Consider the following 22,345-nt stretch of genomic DNA (forward strand, 5'->3'; position numbering starts at 1 on the left):
AAAGAAGGACCAATGTTTCAGGGGCTCGCTCGGGGTCACACCGACAGGATGGGCTCACCTGGGAAACGGGAATCGATCCTCGCTGGGAACACTGGATCGTCCTTTGCCGGGAACACGGAATCAATCCTCGCGATTCTTCACTCACTACTTTCTCTATTACTACTCACTATTTTCTCTACTACTGCTACTTCTCGGAATAATACTTCGCAAAACTGTTTTTCACACAACTGTTTTATTGATCTCGCTATAACAATGGTTGTTAGGGGAATGAAAATTTCTTTCGTGGGCCTCCGCCATGGCTTACTTGTCGGCAACAGACCATAACAAAATTGTAACAAAATTTGTTATTATTTTAGAAACAAAACTATAACAAAACATATATTATTTATTCAAACAGATGTATAACAACATTTGTTTCATTATGCATATTAAAATAATTACCAATAACATAATTTAGTAACAGATTTATTATAATATTTGCTATGATTTTTGTAACAACATAATTTCAAAATTTGATGAATTTTTTGTATTGACGCGAAAAAGTTTGATCATTTTCATAATATTGACCACTCGAGCCAGAAGATAAAAACAAAACGTATAACATAGGTAGCATTCATTTATAACGTAACACTTAAATTGGCATGTTTAAGTATGAAAGTCCTAAAATTTTTGTATTGACCGTATCGCTCGATTGTCCCATCTTCCTTGAACGTTACGTAATTTGAGGACGACGTCATATTTGTAATGAAAAAAGCAACAGAACTTGTTATCATTTAGTTGGGCAAAAGGTTATTGCAACCATAACAAATTGCAAATGCTCCATAGAAAATCAAAAAGCGCTCCATAAAGAATGAACATATGTTCCATGTAAATGTGCAATGTTACCCATAAATAATTGAAACCGTTCCATACTTTATAAAAAATGTACCGGTAAAACATAAAATTTTCTCATTAAAAGAGAAATTTCACACCAATAAGTAATACTGAAATGCTCCTTAATAAAATACAAATGTTCCATAGGAAAATGCAAATGCTCCATAAATAATTAAAATTGTACCCATAGAAAATTGAATATTGCTCCATAGGAAAATTAAATTGCACCATAAAAAATTGAAATTGCACCATAGAAAATAGTCAAATGCTCCATAAGTATTATCAAACTGCACCACATAAAATACAATTTGCTCCAGAAAAAAATAAAAATTCTCCATAACTTTAAACATTTGCCCCACTAAAGCAATTCAGCTCTGTCGAATTAAATTATAAGAATATGCTATCTATGGAAGATTTTCAATTTTTCATGGAGCAATTCATGTTTTCTATGGTGCAGTTTGAAAATACTTATGGAGAATTCTTTTATTTTCTAAGGTGCTATTTAAATTTTTTATAGTGCAATTTAATTTTTCTATGAGCAATATTCAATTTTCTATGGGGACAATTTTAATTATTTATGGAGCATTTGCATTTTTCTATGGAGCATTTGTATTTTATTATGGAGCATTTCAGTATTATTTATTGGTGCAAAATTTCACTTTTAATAAGAAAATTTTATGTTTTACCGGTACATTTTTCATAAAGTATGGAACGGTTTCAATTACTTATGGGTAACATTGCACATTTTCATGGTACATATGTTCATTCTTTATGGAGCGCTTTTTGATTTTCTATGGAGCGTTTCTAATTATTTATGGGTGCAATAAATAGGCTGCCATTTAGTTGTAATCTACCAAATTCACAAACAAGTAGTGTTTTGAAGCTATCGTTATGCGATATCATTAAAGCTAGAAGCTGCAGTAAAAAAAAAAAACTATTGGGATATCAACATGGATTGTTGGATGTAAACATTAAAAAAAGACTAACGGGAATGAAAACTCTTCTCTAATGAACTATGCGTAACTTTGAAATTGTGGAAAAGCCGCGTAGAGAAAGTCATGTAAAAGGGAATCCACTACAGAGTAAATCTGCGCGAAATCGGTAAACGAGAAAACTTTAATATCTCGGTTTCGGGTGAAAGTATTCAGCATAACAGTTTAGGTATTTTGACGTGAGAAAAAATTGTTTGGTTTCGAGAGTAACTTTTGAAAAAAACGTATATGTTTCTGACATAATTGTTCTTGAAAACCTGTAACTCGGAAACTTTTCGTATTAGAGGAAAAGTGGCTGAAAAGGAATGGTAAGGAACTAAATGGGCTTTAAGAAAAAAATATACACTGTAAAAAAACATTTTTTACTCATAAAAATCATATTTTAACATAAAAACTCAAATTCCCAAAATACGTGTTTGGCAGTGTATAATTTTGAAGGAAACTCGGGTGTTTTGGTGACAAAAAAAAAACATGGAGCACACATTATTGAAAAAAAAGCTTTTGTAATTGCAACTTTGGGGAGTTTTTTGAAAAATCGTTTTCAGTTGATAAAAAAAATGTTGCAATGCGAATATGGTTCTACCAATAATTTCGAATCGCAATGCCGTCAATAATAATCTTCCTAAAAGTAACCTTTTCTGATATATTTGGAGGGTAATTTCACAATTCTCACAATATGTAAATAATGGACCCTTTCATAAGTTATTTGTGATGCTCCATCGACAACACAATGTTAATTCCAACACATTTGTATATCCCACCAACATTCTCTTTGACGCTCACTTGATTGGACGAACAGTTTGCAAGTTATATGAAGATTTTGAACTTCATTTTGTAGAAACAAATGGAGTTTCTAACGTTGTTATAAGAACAAAGAAATACAGCTTTGGAATAAGTAAATTCTCAGTTTAAAAATCAACAATACGTTTCATTGTTTTAAACAAGCGTCATATTTTCTGCGTGACCAAGTTTTAGACAATGTTTGTCGGTCACCCTCATGACGAAGATAACAAACCTGCTAATAATACCCAAAGTCTCCCTACCTAAAACAATGGATATTGCATGTGCTGTAATTTCCTACCAAATGAACAATTTTCCGTTACATCGAACTTCCAATACTTTTGACTTGAATTTTACACAAATGACGTATCTTTACACACGAAAACATGAAATTGATTACTGAAAATACCAAAACAGTTACTGCTTTAAATTCGTCAAAAAAGTATACCGAGCACCTAGTGAATGCTATTGAGCGTGGAGAGCAAAAGTGGAATTAAATAATTATTATCATTAAAAAATGCCCTCTTTGCTACTAATTCTGCTCAATTTATAATTTATTTATTCTGCCTATTTTGCTTCGACCTTAGGGAGCATCCATTAACCTTTCAGGACGCGTGCCAGTTTGATCCTAAAACTGCACCGTGCTCGCGCCGTATACGACGAGTGAGGTTTTTTGGTGATATTGTACTTTTACAACGGCGTGCGTCCTGAAGGGTTAAGTATGTCACGCTAAAATTGGAAATTTTTAACCCTCCCTGCCTCCTCCGAACGTGACGATATACTTAATAGTATGGGACACGCTTGTATGGAAAAAATAAATCCTCGCTCCAGTCAACTTTTTAGATCCCATTTAGGTCCCACATGAACTGTACAAAATTTCAGCGCAATCGGTGAAACTATAATTTAGCGCAAGCGGTTCAAAGTTTACATAGGATTTACTATGGGAAAAGTTACACTTTCAAACAAAAAATCCCAGAGGTCGCCCCTTGTCTCCTTAATTCAAATCGATCAACGCTTCTTGTAGAAAAATCATTTATGAAACTTTCCTTCGAAGACCGCAAAACCATTGGATGCTTGTGGAAAAAGTTATTGATTTATTACCGATTAGTGATCCGACGAACGGCTTTTTGTTTTGTTTTATCAGCAGCACTGTAGCTGCTGCCTTGGCTGCTGCTGTTTCTGGGGGTGGTGATGCCACCCGCCACCCCATGCAGCAACGGCAGCAGCAGTGCTGCTGATAAAACAAAACAAAAAGCCGTTCGTCGGATCACTAATCGGTAATAAATCAATAACTTTTTCCACAAGCATCCAATGGTTTTGCGGTCTTCGAAGGAAAGTTTCATAAATGATTTTTATACAAGAAGCGTTGATCGATTTGAACTAAGGGGACAAGGGGCGACCTCTGGGATTTTTTGTTTGAAAGTGTAACTTTTCCCATAGTAAATCCTATGTAAACTTTGAACCGCTTGCGCTAAATTATAGTTTCACCGATTGCGCTGAAATTTTGTACATTTCATGTGGGACCTAAATGGGATCTAAAAAGTCAACTGGAGCGAGAATTTGATGTTTGTCCCATACTAATACTTAATGGGCGACCGCTTATGTAATGGATTTCATTTAAGTACTCAAAATAAAATAAAATTTTGAATATAACTAAATTATATCTAAAGTTGTTATCATATCTGCATATGATACAATTGTGATCGATTAAAACAAAATCTCTAACGACAAATCAAGTCTATTATGTGTCAACGAGCTCAATGTGACGTCATACCGCCGCGCTCGTGACGTCTGACAAACAAGGATTCAAATGACGAAACTGGTAAAACGTAGAACCAGTAAAGCTTCTATCACCACTCTCCCCAAGAGCCGTGATGGCCCCATTGGCAGAGGCGCCAGATTTCTACCGATGGTAGGTGTCTTGGTTCAAATCCCGTTCGGATCAAAAAATTTTATAACGTTCTGGAAACTTTTTTTATGTTACTTACTTTTTCTAAAAATAGAATAACACACTTAAAAATATTTACTCAAAAAATGAGTCTAAAAAATAGTTTTTACCCTAATAGGTCAAAGGCATTATAACACAATTTGTTATATTTTTGTTAAATTCTATCATATTTCATGGAACAAGTTTTGTAATATTTTTGTTATGATCATAACACAAGTTATCACATTTTTGTTCTTTTCAGTGGGAACTTTGTTAGATTTTTTGTTATTTTAACTACTAACGGTACATGTTTTATAACAACCCATGTTATAAAAATTTATCGTAACAAAATTACACAGCTTGTTATAATTTTGTAATGTCCAACTAGTCGGGTCTCTATTTACTTTCTTCCTTTCCCACCCCTGAGAGGCTGTCGCAAGGACATGGCCAGTAGGCTATTTAAACCTGGAATTCGTATGCTCTTCTAGATTCAAATGACATAAAAAGAGAAACCTCTGATATTGGACCAAAAATATTGAGATTAAGAGGTGGCGCAATCGCCTCAAAGTTGAATTTTCGAGTAATAAAAAGGTGTTTTCACTTCAAGTGCCATAACATTCTCAATTTTCAACCGATTTTTGATCTTTTTTATGAATCTCTCATGAATTAAATTTCAAATAAACGCCTAGAACATTTTTTTTTCCAAAGTCACGCAAAATATGAGATTTAAAAGACTCAATTCATTTTTTTTTCTTCTTTATACAAAAATTTTTAAGTTTAGAGATCGATAACTGTTCGGCAATGAACACAAGAATATTTAGGCACGAAGCACTGGACTGTATTGGCACGGGGTATAGCACAGCAGAAGAGAACGGGAGGGGTTTCGGATTGGGAAGGTTTAAACACTAGATCACTTTCACTACACTAATCACTTTATTTTTCTCTCTGCTACTATTTACACCTTGGATTGTTTCACTTCGCGATGTTCAAGCCTCGCGAACGCTTGTAACTTGTTCACACTTAATTCGCAACTGATTGGCTTCTCGGCAATACGCCTGTATTTATACTGGGTGCGCCTAAATGTAGACTATTCCAGAACATTCTCGAATTACGACCACCAAGAAAAAACGAATATTCTGGAAGGCTCAAACACGTGCTCTGGACAAAGTAAAAGTTCTCGAATGTTCTACATCTTGAAATTGGAATGTTCTCGAACGACCTTTATTCCTGCTGGGAGCGAATTTTCGCGAACAATAACTATTTAACCGTACGACCAATTTCAAACTTTTTAGCTTTCTTTTGTAGATATTTATGTTGCCTATCTTTGTTCCAAGCAAACTATTCGTCAAAGTAGTCATTTTTATGATACTTTTTACCAAAAACTACCAAAACATCTTGTACCAACTTTTCGAACCCTCTAAGCAGAATATTCTCTTAAAAGGTACGAAACTGATTACACTTATTCGAAAAATGCCAAAACATGCCTTAAAACTTGATTTTTTCATGCAAAATCGGAGTTTTTGACGATTATTTGCAATTTTTACTCCAAACCAGATACTAAGCATCATTTTTAGGAATATGGAACAAATCGGAGGATTTTTTTTTTCTTACATTTCGAATATGAAAATATTTTTTTATTCAGAACAGTCCAAAAATTAAAGTTTGAGGCTTCCATATGATTATTTAGAATAAATTTTCCACTTTATGCCCGAAACTAAGCATGTAAACAATTATTTTTTTTGCCAAAGTTCGGATTTTTCTAATAAAATACGTGTTGAATCTTTAAAAACTCATATTTTGCGTGAGTTTGGAAAAAAAAAATATGTTCTACGAGTTTATTGGAAATTTAATTTGTGAGAAATTCATAAAAAAAATGTAAATCGGTTGAAAATTGAGAAAGTTATGGCACTTGAAGTAAAAACACCTTTTTATTACTCGAAAATTCAACTTTGAGGCGATTGCGCGACCTCTAAACAGTGCCGGATTTAAGGGGGGGGGCAGGGGGGCCAGGGCCCCGGGCCCCCACATTTCAGGGGCCCCCACAAAATTTCACTTCACGAAAAAAAAATTTGAAGAAAAAAAAATGGTGCAAGAAATTACACCTAATTCGAATTACTGACTACTGTCACGATGTATACGATTCTTTTGAGTAAGTCTGTAAATATTTGTTCATCTCTTTATGAAATTTTAAATTTTGTATCCAAAATTTATAACCATTTATTTTTATTGTACATTTGAAAAATTATTGGACATTCTAAAAAAAAATCTTCGACTTTATTCTAGAGGAACTCCAAACCTCTATAAATTACAGAGTAATAAAGTTCCTAAATTTGTTTGGTTGTTTTTCTGAAAACATTTTTAAGAATTTTCTACAAAGCTCTTAAAAGAATCAAAGAATGGAAATTTAGAAGCATTTTTAGAATTCTTGAGTTTGATTTTACTTAGACAGCTTACGACTTACTTTGATCGAAGAACACCAAATCTGTTGAATCATTTTTAGAGGAAATCTAGCATGAATTTAAGGTAGATTATTGTGAAGAGTTTAAGTCCGAATTTTTTGAGTAGAGAAATTTGCTCACTAAAATGAGGTTGAATCCTTCGCGAACTCCTGTCGAAATGGATTGAGAAAATTTCAGTACAATTTTGTGGAATAATTGGCTAAAAACTTGTTCGGGGTTTCCGCTCAAAATTCTATTGGAAATTGAGTCAAAAACTGGGTCTTATCATAAATTTCCTCTAAAATTTCTTTGGAATATTTATTAGAATATTCATTTCAATACCAGAGTAATGTGGAAAATTCTTTTGAAACAAAACCTTCTCTAACAGTCGCGTTAGAACATGTATTTTTAGTGTTCATTCTTTATGATGATCGATCAGCAAATTCTCCAGAGATTTCAGCATAAATCCAATATAAATTCTCTTTGGATTTTGTAAAAACGACACCACCGATTGCATTACAAATTTTACTTGAAATTTCTTGAACATTTAGACTATAAATTCTTCTTTCAGTTCCTCTATGAATTCTGGCTTGAATTTCGACTAAATCTGGGGTTCAATGCGGCAAATGCACTCTTGAGAAGATTTTTTTTCCTTTTTATAATATTCTTTTATCATTGCTGTTACGCTAGAATTTCCAGTATGTTTAAAATAATTCAGTGAATATTGACATTTTTCCTAGTTCTGCTCATTGTTCTAGATTCTCCTTCCATAACTACATTAATACCTTCATTAACAGATTTGGTTAATTTTTTTTCCATGTTGTACACTCTTAGGCCAGCAGTACACATGGTCAAATATTTGACAAGGAAAGAACTCAAGAAACAACATCAGTTTGACTAATGAAAATTCGAACGAGTCAAACAAAATGTTTGAGCATTGGTTTCTTTTTGGACAAATATTTAACCCTGTGTACTAACAGCTTTAGAAGTCACGTGTAAATTCCTAATTTTTTTAGAGTGTATGGGCAAAATTTATCTTCTTTATAAAGGGCCCCCACAACGCTGTGGCCCCGGGCCCCCAAATTTGTAGATCCGGCCCTGCCTCTAAATCTCAATATTTTTGGCTCAAACTCAGAGGTTTCTCTTTTTATGTCATTTAAATCCAGAAGAGCATATGAATTCCAGGGTTAAACAACTTTTGAAAAATAAGCCGCAGCCAAATGGCCAGGATAGCTTTCGACCGTGTTGGAGGATTGCATCAATTTTGTCAGTGATTAACTCCAAATCTCTGTACTTTGGTAACGGACGGGAAGGGAGCAATTCTCACAACAGCGGTCTGGGACAGTACCACCTACGAATTAGTATTGTGGATTTAGCACCAAATTGGTGTCGGAAGTAGCTTCATTGACTTCCGCTGCCCAGGCATGGAAATAATCGTTCACAATTCATTCATTTCGAGCTCTCTCGCAAACATTCTCGCGGAGCGAAACACAATCCCAGCAAGCCTGTACATAGTGTGTTACGCACTCAGGCGAATGAAGGGGATAAAGCAAATACACGAAAATTATGGCAGCGTTCGTCGTTGTTCACGTTCACCCGATGAATCATTCGGTACGGGACTGCAATCGCAAGGCGAATGTCTCGAAAGGATCACACGTGAATGCATTCCTTCAATCGCGACGATTCTTTCGTTTCGTTCGTCGTACTTCTGCTGATGCTGATGGTGCTAGTTTTTTCTATCCCATCTGTTGGGGGCGTTGGGGGTATTGATCAATTGCGTGTTTTAACTTCAGTTTCGAGGCTAATTAGAAAATCATCTAGTATCGATGATAAATATGAAAGGATCTATAGATTTCCATGTAATTTAAAATCAGGCAATTTTACTAGTGCATGGGGACAACATCGCCAAACGTACATTAATATTTATTTGGGCTTGTAGGAAAGATGGGCTAATTATCTGATTCATTTACATTACGTTCGCCTGTTTTATTACAGTTAAATTGTCATTTGGAACATGTGTAAAATTTGGAGTCTGATTTAGTCTGATGGTACAATAGTAGCTATATTTTACCGAATCAACCGTTTTCGCACCGCACCATCTGCCAATGTCACTGCCAAGGTCAATGCATTTTCCGCCTTTGCCCTCACATGACCAAGAAAATATAACACGAATAGACATGCTTTACCTCCCCATCTAGCAATAAATTAAGAAAACGCACTCAACCCGCAAAATGATATTGTCATAACAATCACGCGAATGCAATCTTTCATTCGCACTGAATCTAAAATTTGATTCGTGTGTGAACGTTCGCGTAAAGATTCATAGGCTAGAGGAACTGGTTCACTTAGCGTGAATGAGGATGAAGCATCTGTCACTTTTAGCATTTTTTTTATATGAAGATCTACTTTTTCTTTGACAGATGCTTCATCCTCATTCACGCTAAGTGAACCAGTTCCTCTAGCCTATTGAATCACGGCCCACCCGAAGAACCACGATTGGCATGATTGAGTTTCTTTGGTGCCATTCTCTTTATGCAATCTTTCTTTCTGCAGTTCATTTGCATTGAGACTCGGTGGAGTTCATTGGAACGGTTTGATCCAACCGTGAGCGAACGATACAAAGCAATCAAAACAAAGAACGCAATTGGCAAGATGAATCTGAGTGAATGAATTTTCCCGTGCCTGCCGCTGCCTTTCCTATGCGTTAAACATAACGTCGTAAGTAGTGCGCTGAACAGAGCATCTGATTTACAATACAGCGCACCAAGGTTGCAACCATTCATTTGCAAAGATTTACATTCATTTGCTATTATCTCAGTTCAGAAGCATGCTATCGAAAAACAATGTATGGATGAATTTAACCTTGTAGTTTTATCTGAAAGTTTGCCGAATAACATTGGGGTCGCACACGCATTCCAAAGTTGTGAGCGAGCTGTGAAGGCAACCCTCCACGCGGTGAATGTAAATTTCATTCACGCTGTGGAAAGTTGCCTTCACAGCTCGCTCACGACTTTGGTATACGTTTGCGACCCCAATGTTATTCGGCAAACTTTCAGATAAAACTACAAGGTTAAATTCATCCATACATTGTTTTTCGATAGCATGCTTCTGAACTGAGATAATAGCAAATGAATGTAAATCTTTGCAAATGAATGGTTGCAACCTTGCAGCGCACTACATCCGACGTTATGTTTAACGCATAGGAAAGGCAGCGGAAGTCAATGAAGTTACTTCCGACACCAATTTGGTGCTAAATTCACAATACGACTTGCTTAATGCTAATGCTAATGTCGGGAGTACGATTCGATCCCAGGTTTTCAGAGGGCCTCAAGGGTGTTTCAGGGAGTGTCAAGAGGTTTCGGAGGAATACCAGCCCAACTAACAATCGCAAGCCGCAAACAAGCATGCATGCTGAATTGTGGCTACATAATAGTAATGAAAGCTGAATTAAAATTATGTTGTACGCATTACTGCACAAATGCTTTTTCAATTGAACAAATAACCAATATTCAACCTTTTGTATTGGTATTAACAATGATAATTTAAAACACTTTTCAAGCGTTTAATGAGATGTTTATTTGATTTTCAGTAATCCCTTTACAAAATAGTTCGACAAGACCTTTTTCTGCTTCTTGTTAAGTTCAAGTAAAAATTAGCACATGTATCTGTGTAATGTGTTTTTCACAAGTCAGATAAATGCTTTCGCTTCATCATACTTCGACTAAGTGTACAGGATGAAAAACACGTGTTTTTTACTGAACAGCAGCTGCATTAATGCGTTGTTAAGTTGTTGATCATAAACAGAACATTATTCACCAACCACTGTTGAATAGGAGTCGAAGTGTGATCACTACGGGAACCACGGGAAATTTATGTTTAGATTTGAGCGCTTCAATTCATCATCTCTAGGAAGGCATGTGGCTGGCAATCGACGGGTCTCGAATTAGGTAAATTTATGTGTAATTATTATTTCACAATAGTTGTTAACAGCATAAGTGCCAATCATAAATTCTCGCAGAAATTGTAAAAAAATGATTTTTTTTCTTTTTTAATCATTTGGCTAGAGCTGAAAACAGCTTTACTATATAGTTGTAAACGATTTTAAGTTGGTACACAACACTATTCTTTATGGTTTCTCCAAATTTGTGCGAACAAAACCCGAACAAAAGTTATGCTAGAAAATTATCCAAATGTTAATCAGCATCATGCTGAATAATTTCTTCGTAAAGGTGCTTGCAAAATGATTGATTGTTAGTTGGGAGGAGATCTGTAGGGCGTTTCGGGGAGTTCCAGAGCTCTTCATGGTGCCTTTGGAAGTTTCTAAGGCGCCTCAGGTGATCGCAGGGGCGTTTCAGAGGGTCTTAGGAGGGTTTCAGGGATGCTACAGGGGATACCTGGAGTTCTCAGCGGCTTCTAAGAGGTCTCATCGGGGTTCAAAGGAGCTCCAGTTAGCCTCAGAGGTATTTCGGAGTATCTCAGGAGGTCTACAGAGTCTCACGGGCTTTCGCAACGGTTCGAATAGTCGTTTTTAGGGATCTCAAGAGGTTTCATGGCTCCATGGGGTCTTAAAGGCGCTTCAGGGGTACTCATGGGGTTCCAGGAGAGTTCCGGAGGGTCTCATGGTCGTATTAGCGGGCCTCAACAAGGGATTTCAAGGGTGCTCCTGGAGGTCTCAGGGGCAACTCACGGGGCCGCATGAGATTCCAGGGAGGGTTTTTAGGCACTCAAGGAGCGCTTCAGGGCCCAAGTAACATTTTAAGTTTTGTTCGGCTCAATAAGAGATCTTCACAGCCAATTCCATAAAACTTGCAATATAACTGATTCATACATTGAAACCTCTTCATAACCTCTTTAAGAGTATCTTCCGGCTAAGTGGACCACTCTCGGAGAGGTTTTGCAAACCACATTAAGAGTAGCAATAAAACTGTTTTAAAACCTAGTTGAAAAAATTTTCATTCTCGAAAAGAGGTTATTATGATTGTTGTTGTTGTTTTTTTTTTCAATAAAAACTATGACAGCTTAAGATGCAGAGAAGCTTCTTCGATGGCATGTAAAGTTCAGGAGAATACATAATTCGTAAGTAGAAAAAGCGATAATTTCAAAGTAATATCTTAGTAATCAATTTTTCCGTGATTATTGGGGTTGCAGAAACATAAAATTAATGCGCTCCGAAAATAATGAATATTATCATCTTGGCATGAAATCATTCAATTTGCTATTTTAATAAAACTATCTCGAATCACTAGAAAACCCAACTGAGAGAGTTTATTTATGTGGGCCTGGGCATGTTATGGAGATGGCTGCAAACTTTCAATTTATTGCTTATTTGAGCAAAATTAACTATTTTGCATTCACGTCAGCTAATTCTTAAATATGGCGACGACCATAATTAGCACAAATAAAACGAAAGCAAGTTTACTTTTATGATGACCGCAATAAACCTAGCTGTGTCGTAGTTTCTGCTTTTCCGCCAACAGATGTCGTTACTAATCGAACGGATCGTTATCTGTTGAGAGTTTGAACAGTTTTATTGAGGTAATGATCAAATATATTATATAAACAATATGATTCACTTTCGCGTTCCCCATAAATTGAATTGGCGAACAGCTTACAGCACCATCTAGCGGCAAACGTGGCAATCAATCTTAAATTAAACCATATATTTGCTAAATATGTTTAAGTGTGTCACCATGACATTTCCTTTTGTTATGGGTCAATCATATTTAGGGATGTACAATATTCAATTTGCACAAACAAAATCATCTGAAAGTTTCTGCATGATATTAGATCCGTATATCTCATTGAGTAATAACCTAAAACTCGAGCGAAAAAATTTTAATAAGATATAATATTTACTGGAAAAGTGGAGATAACGTCAATCAGAAAATGGTCTTTTAGGGTCAGTCTGTGTTTGTGATACTGAAGACAAAGCAAATATTAAGTTTATATTTCTTAGCTGTCGTTCATCAGTGATGACACAATTTGACGTTTCGCAATTATCATCTTTTTTCAGAAGCATATTTGTTTTGGAAGTTATGAGAAGTGAAACATTTTGGTCAAATTGTTATATCTAATGGGGATACTAGTAGGTTCATTTTGACTAAAACTATGTTGCGTACAACAACTATTACGCAAAGATTATGGTTTGTTTATTTGAACCCTAAACATTTTGATATTATTGATCGATAACTGAAGAGATTATTGACATCCCTAGTTCATTAATGTTGACACCGTGTACAATTCTGAAGGGCATACGATTTTAGAGTGTAATAGTTGCCACGTTCGTCACAAGTGGCGCCACAAGCACAGAATAAAGGGTCGCCAGAAATAGCTGGAAGTGAGTTATATTATTAATATAGTATATTTGTAATAATGAATGCCAGAAGGTTTACATATCGGAGAGTTTTGTTTACTCTTTAAATCTGGCTTTATGGAAATCTTCAAGTATACTATAAAACATTTCATCAATGGTTTCCATAAAAGTAGTCATAAAACTCTGAGTTTTAATTATTGCTGTAGTAAAATCCCAATAAAAAACAAACAAAACCAATCAGCAATGAAATTGTTACTTGGGATAACTAACGAGGAGTCCATCTATTTGAGTAACCAAATGCATTTTCCTTATTTTTCGGCAAGGGCTTTCAGAAAATCGCCACCTTAAGCATTTTTAAAGACAAGCTGTAAATAGTGGGCCGGTCTCAGCGAGAATTACTCATTATTCAGCAAAAACTCTTTATTGATGGAGCTAAACGTATTACACAAATAAATCGGCATAACGGCAAGGTGTTGCTAAGAAGTCCTTCGCAGCCTGACACGCTGCATTTGGAGCAATCGAGCTGGGACATTTCTGAAATTAAAATTCTTTTAGCATATTTTCCCGAAAAAAAACACACAGTTAAACCTACCATGAAAAACTCCTTGCTGAAACAATCGGCAACATCGACCAACTCTAACTCACAAAAGGCTTCGACGAAGGCAGTTCCCTCTCCTACCAGTTTCGACGTGAATTTTTCCAGTGGCTCATCCGGTATACACTTCGTAAGCGCGTCGAAGTACAATCCTAGGTTGTTCATTAGAATAAGCGAAAGGGCAGGTCCTTGCTTCAACCCGGTTTTAATCGCCTCGGGAAAGTTCAATGCATAGTTGAGAAGACACGTCGAACCACACTAAATAGAAAAAATTGAATTAATGAATAGGTTTTAAATATGAGAATCAAATCCGCCTACAGTGGAGTTCTTCTTGTCCTTCAACCAACTGGTTTGAGCCTTCTGACATGAACTGAGAATATCCTCTGGAAACGGTATCTGCAATGAGCAACAATTGGCAAGGTTTGCGGCAGTCGGAGGTTTCGAGCATGATCCATTCTTTGGTGGCAAAGTAGCAGAAGCGACGGTTACAGCACTGGAAGTCGTTGAGCTCGTGACAGGTGTTACTACAGTGGTTGTATCGACAGCTAGCACCGAGACCACTTGCAAAGCAACAAAGCACACTATGGCACCAAGCACTGCTGGTCGTTTGAACATGATTTTGCTGATCTAGTGGTAAACACCAACTGGAAGGTAGTCTGCCGTGCGTAATCATTATATTATTTCGTTGGAATACTTTCGAACAATATGTTTTGCTCTAGATGGTGGAAAGGTAATTGGGCTCAGTGTACAATTGAATTGTACAAAAAATTGAGGTCTAATTTGTAATATGCAGCTGAAATAGGTATTTTCATTAAAATGTACTGAGGATCGAAATGTGTCAAACTAATCGATGATTCACGACCAATATTGACGTAGCCTTGGACGTAGGTATAATGGAGGGATGGGGCTAGGTTCAGGTCAGAATTCAGAGTGCAACCCAGGGATACGAGGTAGAGTGTTAAATTTCTCAATTACCATGAAATTTAAGAAATGAACGATACATTCGACGATCTATCCGGGCCAGAAGCAGCCCTCAAGAAGGATTTGCGGCCCGCGAACGATTTTGAAATAAATTAAAACTATTGTTTAATCAGAAATGTTTATTTTTTTTAGGATAAAAACGCATACCTATCAACTTCTAAACTACCATGTAGTTCATGAACAGTTTTTCAACAGAAGAAAAAATGAACTACAAATCTTTTCTGAATCCAAGTTTGAATATTTACATAGACTATTGCGTTCTGTTTATCTCCTGAACTTTTAAAAATCATCTCAAAATTGTGGGTTTTGAGATTAATTTATCTGAAAAGAAGGTGTTGTCAAATGTTCGTAATTCCATTAAAATTTCAAGGATTGGGTAAGTTACTCCCCTATGATAAACTTTAGGAATTCTTATGAATATTCTTATGAAGATTCATATTGTTCTTGCGTCGTTATTGAATATTTTTGTAAGACTTTTAACATATTAGACAGAGGAAATTTGCCCAGTATTAAAGAACAACAAAACCTCAATAGCATGGAAATGGAATTAAATCTTTTACGTCTATGATTAACTCCGGAACTACACAAGTAACAATGAATGCTGAACAGTGAGAATATAAGCTGAACATTGGCTGGATAATGATGTCAGTGGGTGAACACAATGATCGCTGAGTATTGTTCTGAAGTATGGCTTATTTAAACCTCTTCAATCAGCGATACATAGATGACTGAATATCAAGTTGAATAGAATATTATTCATCTGTGCTACTGTAGTGACAGTTCTTTTCAAATTGCGTGTTTTTTTTTTCACTCGAACATAATACAGTTTTTTCGCTTTCATTAAAAGTTCACTAAAGACTTTCTTCAAAACAAAGCACGTTTATTCTCCCTAAAATATATCAACTGATCTAACTGATTTTCATTTTCCTGACAACTCCCTGTCTACTACGATCCGTCTAATCGTATTATTTGTATTTCAAACATTTTCATTTGTATTTGTAACATTTTAATTTTATTTGTATTGTTTCAAACATTTAATTTCGTTCTTGATTGTTTGAGTTTATATGGTTATTTCCTAGCTTACACTACACATTTCCTATTTTCAAATTCGGTTTTGTTTTTTGATGCGATTAAATTATATTTCCATTATATTCTTCAGCCTCAATGCAGGCTTAATTCGACTTATGTTCTTGAAAATTTGGAAATGTATAAAATTATTATACACAAGAGGTGCTAAAGTGAATGACTATAAATAAGGGGGTCCGTGTTCAATTGCCAGTTTTCTGATAGATTAACTTATTAGCGTGGTTCAAACAATCGTTTTTGCTCCACACCGCTTATTCTATTCTATGCCTTCACCCAGCATTTGAGCTTATTTGGTTAAAAATTGAGATTGCACAAGCTCTTCAAAGGTTGAATAAAATCATTAATATTAGATGTTTCAAAATAGTTTAAAAAACATGTTTACATCATTAAACCTGGGTATCTGGGATTTCCTAGAATCATGAAGATGAAATATAGTTCCAGCACAGACAAGCAGGCGTAACACTTTTCAAAAAGGGGTTGGCACATGCATTTAACGCTTTCAAGTTTACTAGCGACACGTTGATGAATGATGCAAATGAAAATCACAGGCGATTTGTGCTAGTCAAACGTCATAACGTAATCCGTCATGACCAACAGTGCACAATGGGGAAAAATAGGTATAAAACGCGAGTAAATTCAAAATCTCTGCTCGGAGTGTATGGATTCGAATGACACAAACATCAAAATCCCGGGTTTCCCACTGTGCAGCGCCCAGCGCGGTTCTACCAATAGGTGGCAGCGTGTTCGTGAAAAAGACAGTGGCCCTCTGGAGATGTTTCCGTTTGACGAAAAGTTTTCTCCAACTGGAACGGGAACTACGAGGTTGCTGTTTTTTTCTTTCAATTTCCCCCGAAACTTCTAAGAAACCCGCTGAAACCCCTAGAAATGCTCTGAACCCCCTTACAGACCCCCGCTAACTTTTCTTGAACTCTCCAGTAGCCCTTTGAAACAACCTGAACCAATGCCTTGAAGCCTCTGTGAATCCCATATAAAACTTTCCACAATGCCTTCTAAACCCTCGGGAAACCCCTTTACCCCAACTGAAACTCTTTTCAAGGCCACTGAAACCTCCCAAAATGCTTTAAATCCCTTGAGAAAACTCGTTTGAGTACCTTGACCCAAAACTTTAATGAAACCCCCTGAAATCCCCAGGAATGCCTTGAAAGGTATTGAAATCCTGTAGAAAACCCAGTCGAGACCCGCGTAGACTTCCCTTAAGCCCTACTGAACTTCCATGAAATCCCATGAAACATCTTGAAACCTCCATAAAACATCAAGAAAACCCTCTAAAAACTTTCCTGAGGCCCCGTAAACTTCCCTTACCTCTGACATCTGTTGAAACCCCCGCAATATTGAAGTCCTGAAACGCTTTTACGCTCAAAAACCTTCTAAAGATGTCCTAGAAGCCCCATTGAACTCCAGGAAACTCCCTCTGAAAGAGGACGCTAGATGAACCCCAGCTAAGCTTTTCAAACACGGTAGTGAGCAGAGCAGCAGGCAATACTTCACCGTTCTCTGATGGAGATATGCGAAGAAGTAGAACTACCTCTTGACTGGCTGGAGGGTCTCATAACAGAGAAGGGAGTGTACCAATTGCCGAGGTTTAACATTCCTGGCTTCGCGTACAAAATTACATCACGTATACTATTCAACAGATTGAGGCCAATCCAGGAGTTCTTCATTGACGAATACCGACCTGGTTTTCATGAGGATCGATCTGACGAATCCAAATGTTTGTCCTGCGACAAATCCTACAAAAACTTGGAGACCAGTCGGGGCCCCTGGCACTGTGGTCACACAGTAGAGAAACAGACGTATCAGAACAAATTCCATTAAAACATTTTCACGAAAACGTAACCGCCCCATGATAAACGTACTGTGCTTGGCCGATCCATCGGTGGCGGTAGTGAGCAACCGTCAAACAGAAGCAAAAACGATGCCAGCACCGCCAGTGGTCAATCGACCACCTACCGAAATTTTAAATCAACCGTTGAAAAGGTGGCCAATTAGAAGCGGGCGGAGTGTGACGTCTGTGTCTCTGTGGTCACACGCTCGCTTCTTGAGTGGAAGTTCATGGATTCGATTCCCAGTCCCAGCACTTGCAGTTTTTCGTCAGTTTCTTCTCCGAGAGCGGCTGACACCTGACCCTTTTCTGAACCCGTAGTTCTAACGAACCCGGATAATCAGATATCAGCGAACAGCAATTTATCATGTACCCCAGGGTCGGATTAGCGTGGGTAACATTGTTTTTGTTGCTCATTGCGCAAATAAATACTGTTCGAATAAAAAAAAAATGATTTGCTCATCGCTTTTGTAGCAACAAACCCCCCATCCCCCTCCATATCCGATCAGGCCCAGGGCCACCACACAGAGGACACAGCACAATTATTGCAAATTAGGTTAGATAGAATGACAAACAAACCCACTTTTTTGTACACAAAGTGGCTTACGGTTCAATGTAAAGAAACGAATTATCTAGCTACTTCTCCGGCGCAGCAGCCTTGGGGAATCAAAAAGACTGTTTTAAATTTGTCCCGACGTTTCCACTCTGTGTCGAGTCTTCTTCAAAGGAAATTTTTTGATTAAACGAGTTATGGCCAGTGCTGAAAAATTCATTTCGTCATATCTAAATTCAATCACCTACAGCTCATTTTGGAAGCTGAATTTGAGAATATGGTATATGAAAAACTTGTGCGGCTAGACCAGTTCTGCAAGAAAGTCACGGCAAAAACGCTATTTTTCAAATATTTAATGTAAATGTCACGGACTACCTTTGAAAAATGCCAAATGATATTCACCGTGAATATCGTTGACATTTTTCCAAGGTAGTCCGTGATGGTGTCAGGCCATTCGGCCGAAGGTCATCAGGCCGAAGGCCATTAGGCCGAATGGTCATTGGGTCTTCTTCTTGCCGTTACGTCCCCACTGAGACAAAACCTGCTTCTCAGCTTAGTGTTCTATGAACACTTCCACAGTTATTAAATTAAAGAGCAACTGACGTAAGTGCCGGGGCTGGGATCGAACCCATGATCATCTGCTTATGAAGCAAACGTGTGACCGATTGCGCGCCGGATCAGGATAATTGGAGGGCTTAAGATTAGAGATCAGGTTGGTTTACGGGAAAGAAGTAGCGAGTGGTGTTAAAAGAAAATTAGGGCGTGCTCAGGGGTGAGAATTAAGGGGAAGGGGTTAGGGCTATTTAAGTTCCCCTAAGAACTTTCTTGAGCATAGGTCGTCGCATTTACCTACGTGCATAACTAGAACAAAACTCATGCTTACACGCTGCTAGCCTCTTGACACTAAGTGCAATCTTCAAGAGCTCTCTTAGTATAGATCAAGCCCGTGCATAAGGAAGGGGGTTTGAGGGTTAAACCCCTCCCATTGCTGATGCTTCATACACTAGGCGCCCCTCCGCCCTTTTCGAAAATGTGGAAAAACTTCTCCCTTGTCACCTTTTCTGTGCACGGGCCTGGTATAGATTATCGGATCCACAGGTGTATTCAATCTAGAACATCAAGAATCCCTTTTAAAACCGCCTGAAACCTTTATAAAACACCTTAAAACGCATCTGAAATCCCCCTATAGCTCACCAGAGAGCAGCGATCCAAAATTTATTTTCGTGTAGTCTCTATTAAACCCCCTCAAACCCCCCCCCCCCCCTGTAACGCCCCTGAGGAGACCTCCGGATCCCCCAATAGGCCTCTGAAACCCGCTGAAAATCCTCTGAAACTTCCTTTATCGCTTCCGAAAATCCCTGAATCCGCCTCGAACCCCCTATAATACACATGAGATCCTCTGAAGCTTCTAAGAACGATTCTGTAACGCCCACTCAAGACCCCCTAACGCCTCTGAATTAATCCAATATCGAGTATTTTCTTAAAAATATAGGGTTCTTTCTATACTACAACAACAGGGGCCACTAATGACAATATCATCAATTCCCTTACATAACAACTTAGATCCAAAATGTCTCATCCTTTTTGGAATACTCTTACCTAAGTTAAGTTTTACAACATTTTTTGTTTTCTGAACAAAAGCAATGGGTAACTCTCGCTGAGACCGTCCCACTATTTACACCATGTCTTCAAAAATGTTTAAGGTGGCGATTTTCTGAAAGTCCTCCCCAAAAAAGTAAGGAAAATGCATTTGGTTAATCAAATTGTTGGACCCCCTGTTAGTTAGAGCCACAAGCATTTTGGCGGACCCCTCGATTTTTGTCAATTGTTGGTTCATTTAAACCGTTATAACTCGAAAGTTTCGCCAGAAACCACCTAAAAACTATAGGTTGTTGAAAAGAGAGAAGATAGGGCAACTATTTACAGTTATAAAAAGTTGGGTCGGCCATATTGATTTTGGCCGCCATCTTGGATTTTTATACCAAAACTGTTTTTTCATCATGTTGGCAACCACCGATTTTCAAAATTTTTGCTTCAATCGAAAGCGGGGACAATTTTACACAACATATCAAAAATTTAGAGATGTATCTTTTTCCTATCAAAAATTATCTGCACTTTTGTGAATCATGCCACTTTTGCGCACTGGGCTAGGTGCCGATTGTTTACATAAATGCAGCGTTATTTCACAGTGTTTACGAACATTTATTCTAAATCTGAATCCACTAATGAAAAGTTGAAAGTTTCAGCTTTTCAAAACACCAAAAAAGTTTAAAAAGCAATGCCCGCATCGTTGAGAAACAGTTAAAAATGAGAACGATCCTCCGATTTGCCCTAATTTTGCTGCAGGTGCGTTTGTGTATACAAGCAGGCGCCAACTTTGATGCTGTTGCGTGTCATTGCCGGTGCGCATGGAAATGTATGGAGAAAACGTGTCATGATTTACAAAAGTGCAGATAACTTTTGATAGGAAAAAGATACATCTCTAAATTTTTGATATGTTGTGTAAAAATGTCCCAGCTTTCGATTGACGCAAGAAATTTGAAAATCGGTGGTTGCCAACATGGTGAAAAAAATGTTTTGGTACATAAATTGAAGATGGCGGCCGAAATCAATATGGCCGACCAAACTTTTTATAACAGCAAAGAGTACCTCTATCTTTGCTCTTTCCAACAACCTATAGTTTTAAAGTGGTTTCTGGCGAAACTTTCGAGTTATAACGGTTTAAATGAGCCAACAATTGACCAAAATCGAGGGGTTTGCCAAAATGCTTGTGGCTCTAACTAACGGGGGGTCCACCAATTTGATTAACCAAATGCATTTTCCTTACTTTTTTGGGGAGGACTTTCAGAAAATCGCCACCTTAAACATTTTTGAAGACATGGTGTAAATAGTGGGACGGTCTCAGCGAGAGTTACCCCAATATCAATCGTCAGACCAAAGTCAAAGGTAACCCCGAAGGTTGCAGAAATCGTAATTGAAAGCATTGGCATTAACAACTCACTGGTCGTTGACGTCCTTAGGCGCTTCCGCCTTATTCATATCCAAGTTAAAATTGTAATGTATTTTAAATTACTTCTTTTCTAAACTCGCCTCCATATATATACTGTGTTCGCCAGCCCCATTGCACCATCAATCAGTTCGCAGTAGTCCTCACAACCAGTCCACCAGCACCATGAAGGCAATCGTCGCATCCGTTCTAGTCCTGCTCGCCCTAAGTCACACCACTCGAGCCGATGCATCCGCTCCCGATGATGTTCCGGCCACCTGTTTGAACAAAAACTTCAACGTCGATCCGTTTGAGTGCTGCAAAACGCCCAAACTCCTCGACGAAACCGTCGTCAAGCAGTGCGTCAAATCGTACCCTCCACCGCAGGACGTCAAGGATGAAATCAAACCAGATGTAAGTCGTTCTATTCAAACCCGCGAGTTAGCCATCTTAACCTTTTCTGATCTTCTAGTGCATGTCTGAGTGCGTGATGAACAGTACGCAAATCTTCGACCGCCGGCAAAACGTGAACGACGCCAAAGCGATGGAAACCTTCCTGGAGAAACTGAACGGGAAATCGGTTTGGGCCGACATCGTCCAGAAGGCCGTCATGCAGTGCCTGGACGACGCCGACAACCGCAAGGAGGAGTTCAACCGAGACATGAAAGCTCTGCAGCAGAGGTTCCCCAAGGAGCGCATCTGTTCACCGGCCGCCGGATTCATCATGGAGTGTGTTCACGTGGTGGTTTATAAGGTGAGGACATGATTTTTTTTTCCATGGGATAGTAAAATGAACTTTCTTTCATTTTTTTCTAGAATTGTCCAGCTTCCGTATTCAAGGATAGTTTGACAGGATGTCCCGCGATCAAGAAGCATTTGAATGTAGATAACTGTCCATTCTACACGATTTTCCCGGAAAAGAAGGGCAACAAGGCTAAGAAGCATTAGATGGTCAAATTAAAAGCTTATAAGTCATTA

General features: G+C 37.7%; 2 protein-coding genes across 2 annotated transcripts; one reads left to right on the top strand and one right to left on the bottom strand.

The window, feature by feature from the left end:
- Positions 1-12,294: 12,294 nt before the first annotated feature.
- Positions 12,295-19,600, bottom strand: LOC109409799 (uncharacterized). Its single transcript, XM_019683302.3, has 3 exons — positions 14,237-19,600; positions 13,916-14,176; positions 12,295-13,857 (listed from the first exon to the last, which is right to left on the bottom strand). The coding sequence occupies exons 1-3, from the start codon at positions 14,531-14,533 to the stop codon at positions 13,765-13,767; spliced, it is 651 nt and encodes a 216-aa protein (XP_019538847.2). The 5' UTR covers positions 14,534-19,600; the 3' UTR covers positions 12,295-13,764.
- Positions 19,601-19,718: 118 nt separating this feature from the next.
- On the top strand, positions 19,719-22,321 carry LOC109409798 (general odorant-binding protein 67). The gene is made up of 3 exons (XM_019683301.3): positions 19,719-21,781; positions 21,840-22,121; positions 22,184-22,321. The coding sequence occupies exons 1-3, from the start codon at positions 21,554-21,556 to the stop codon at positions 22,313-22,315; spliced, it is 642 nt and encodes a 213-aa protein (XP_019538846.2). The 5' UTR covers positions 19,719-21,553; the 3' UTR covers positions 22,316-22,321.
- Positions 22,322-22,345: the final 24 nt, after the last annotated feature.

This window comes from Aedes albopictus, chromosome 2, assembly GCF_035046485.1.
Source record: "Aedes albopictus strain Foshan chromosome 2, AalbF5, whole genome shotgun sequence".
In the NCBI taxonomy this organism is placed as follows: Eukaryota; Metazoa; Arthropoda; class Insecta; order Diptera; family Culicidae; genus Aedes; species Aedes albopictus.

Excerpts from the sequence above, each read along its gene's own strand:
- LOC109409799 (XM_019683302.3), bottom strand. The coding sequence starts at position 14,533 with ATGTTCAAACGACCAGCAGTGCTTGGTGCCATAGTGTGCTTTGTTGCT. Across the intron at positions 14,177-14,236 it reads AGGACAAGAAGAACTCCACT|TGTGGTTCGACGTGTCTTCT; the intron begins GTAGGCGGATTT and ends TTTTCTATTTAG. Across the intron at positions 13,858-13,915 it reads TCAGCAAGGAGTTTTTCATG|AAATGTCCCAGCTCGATTGC; the intron begins GTAGGTTTAACT and ends TTTTAATTTCAG.
- LOC109409798 (XM_019683301.3), top strand. The coding sequence starts at position 21,554 with ATGAAGGCAATCGTCGCATCCGTTCTAGTCCTGCTCGCCCTAAGTCAC. Across the intron at positions 21,782-21,839 it reads AGGATGAAATCAAACCAGAT|TGCATGTCTGAGTGCGTGAT; the intron begins GTAAGTCGTTCT and ends CTGATCTTCTAG. Across the intron at positions 22,122-22,183 it reads TTCACGTGGTGGTTTATAAG|AATTGTCCAGCTTCCGTATT; the intron begins GTGAGGACATGA and ends ATTTTTTTCTAG.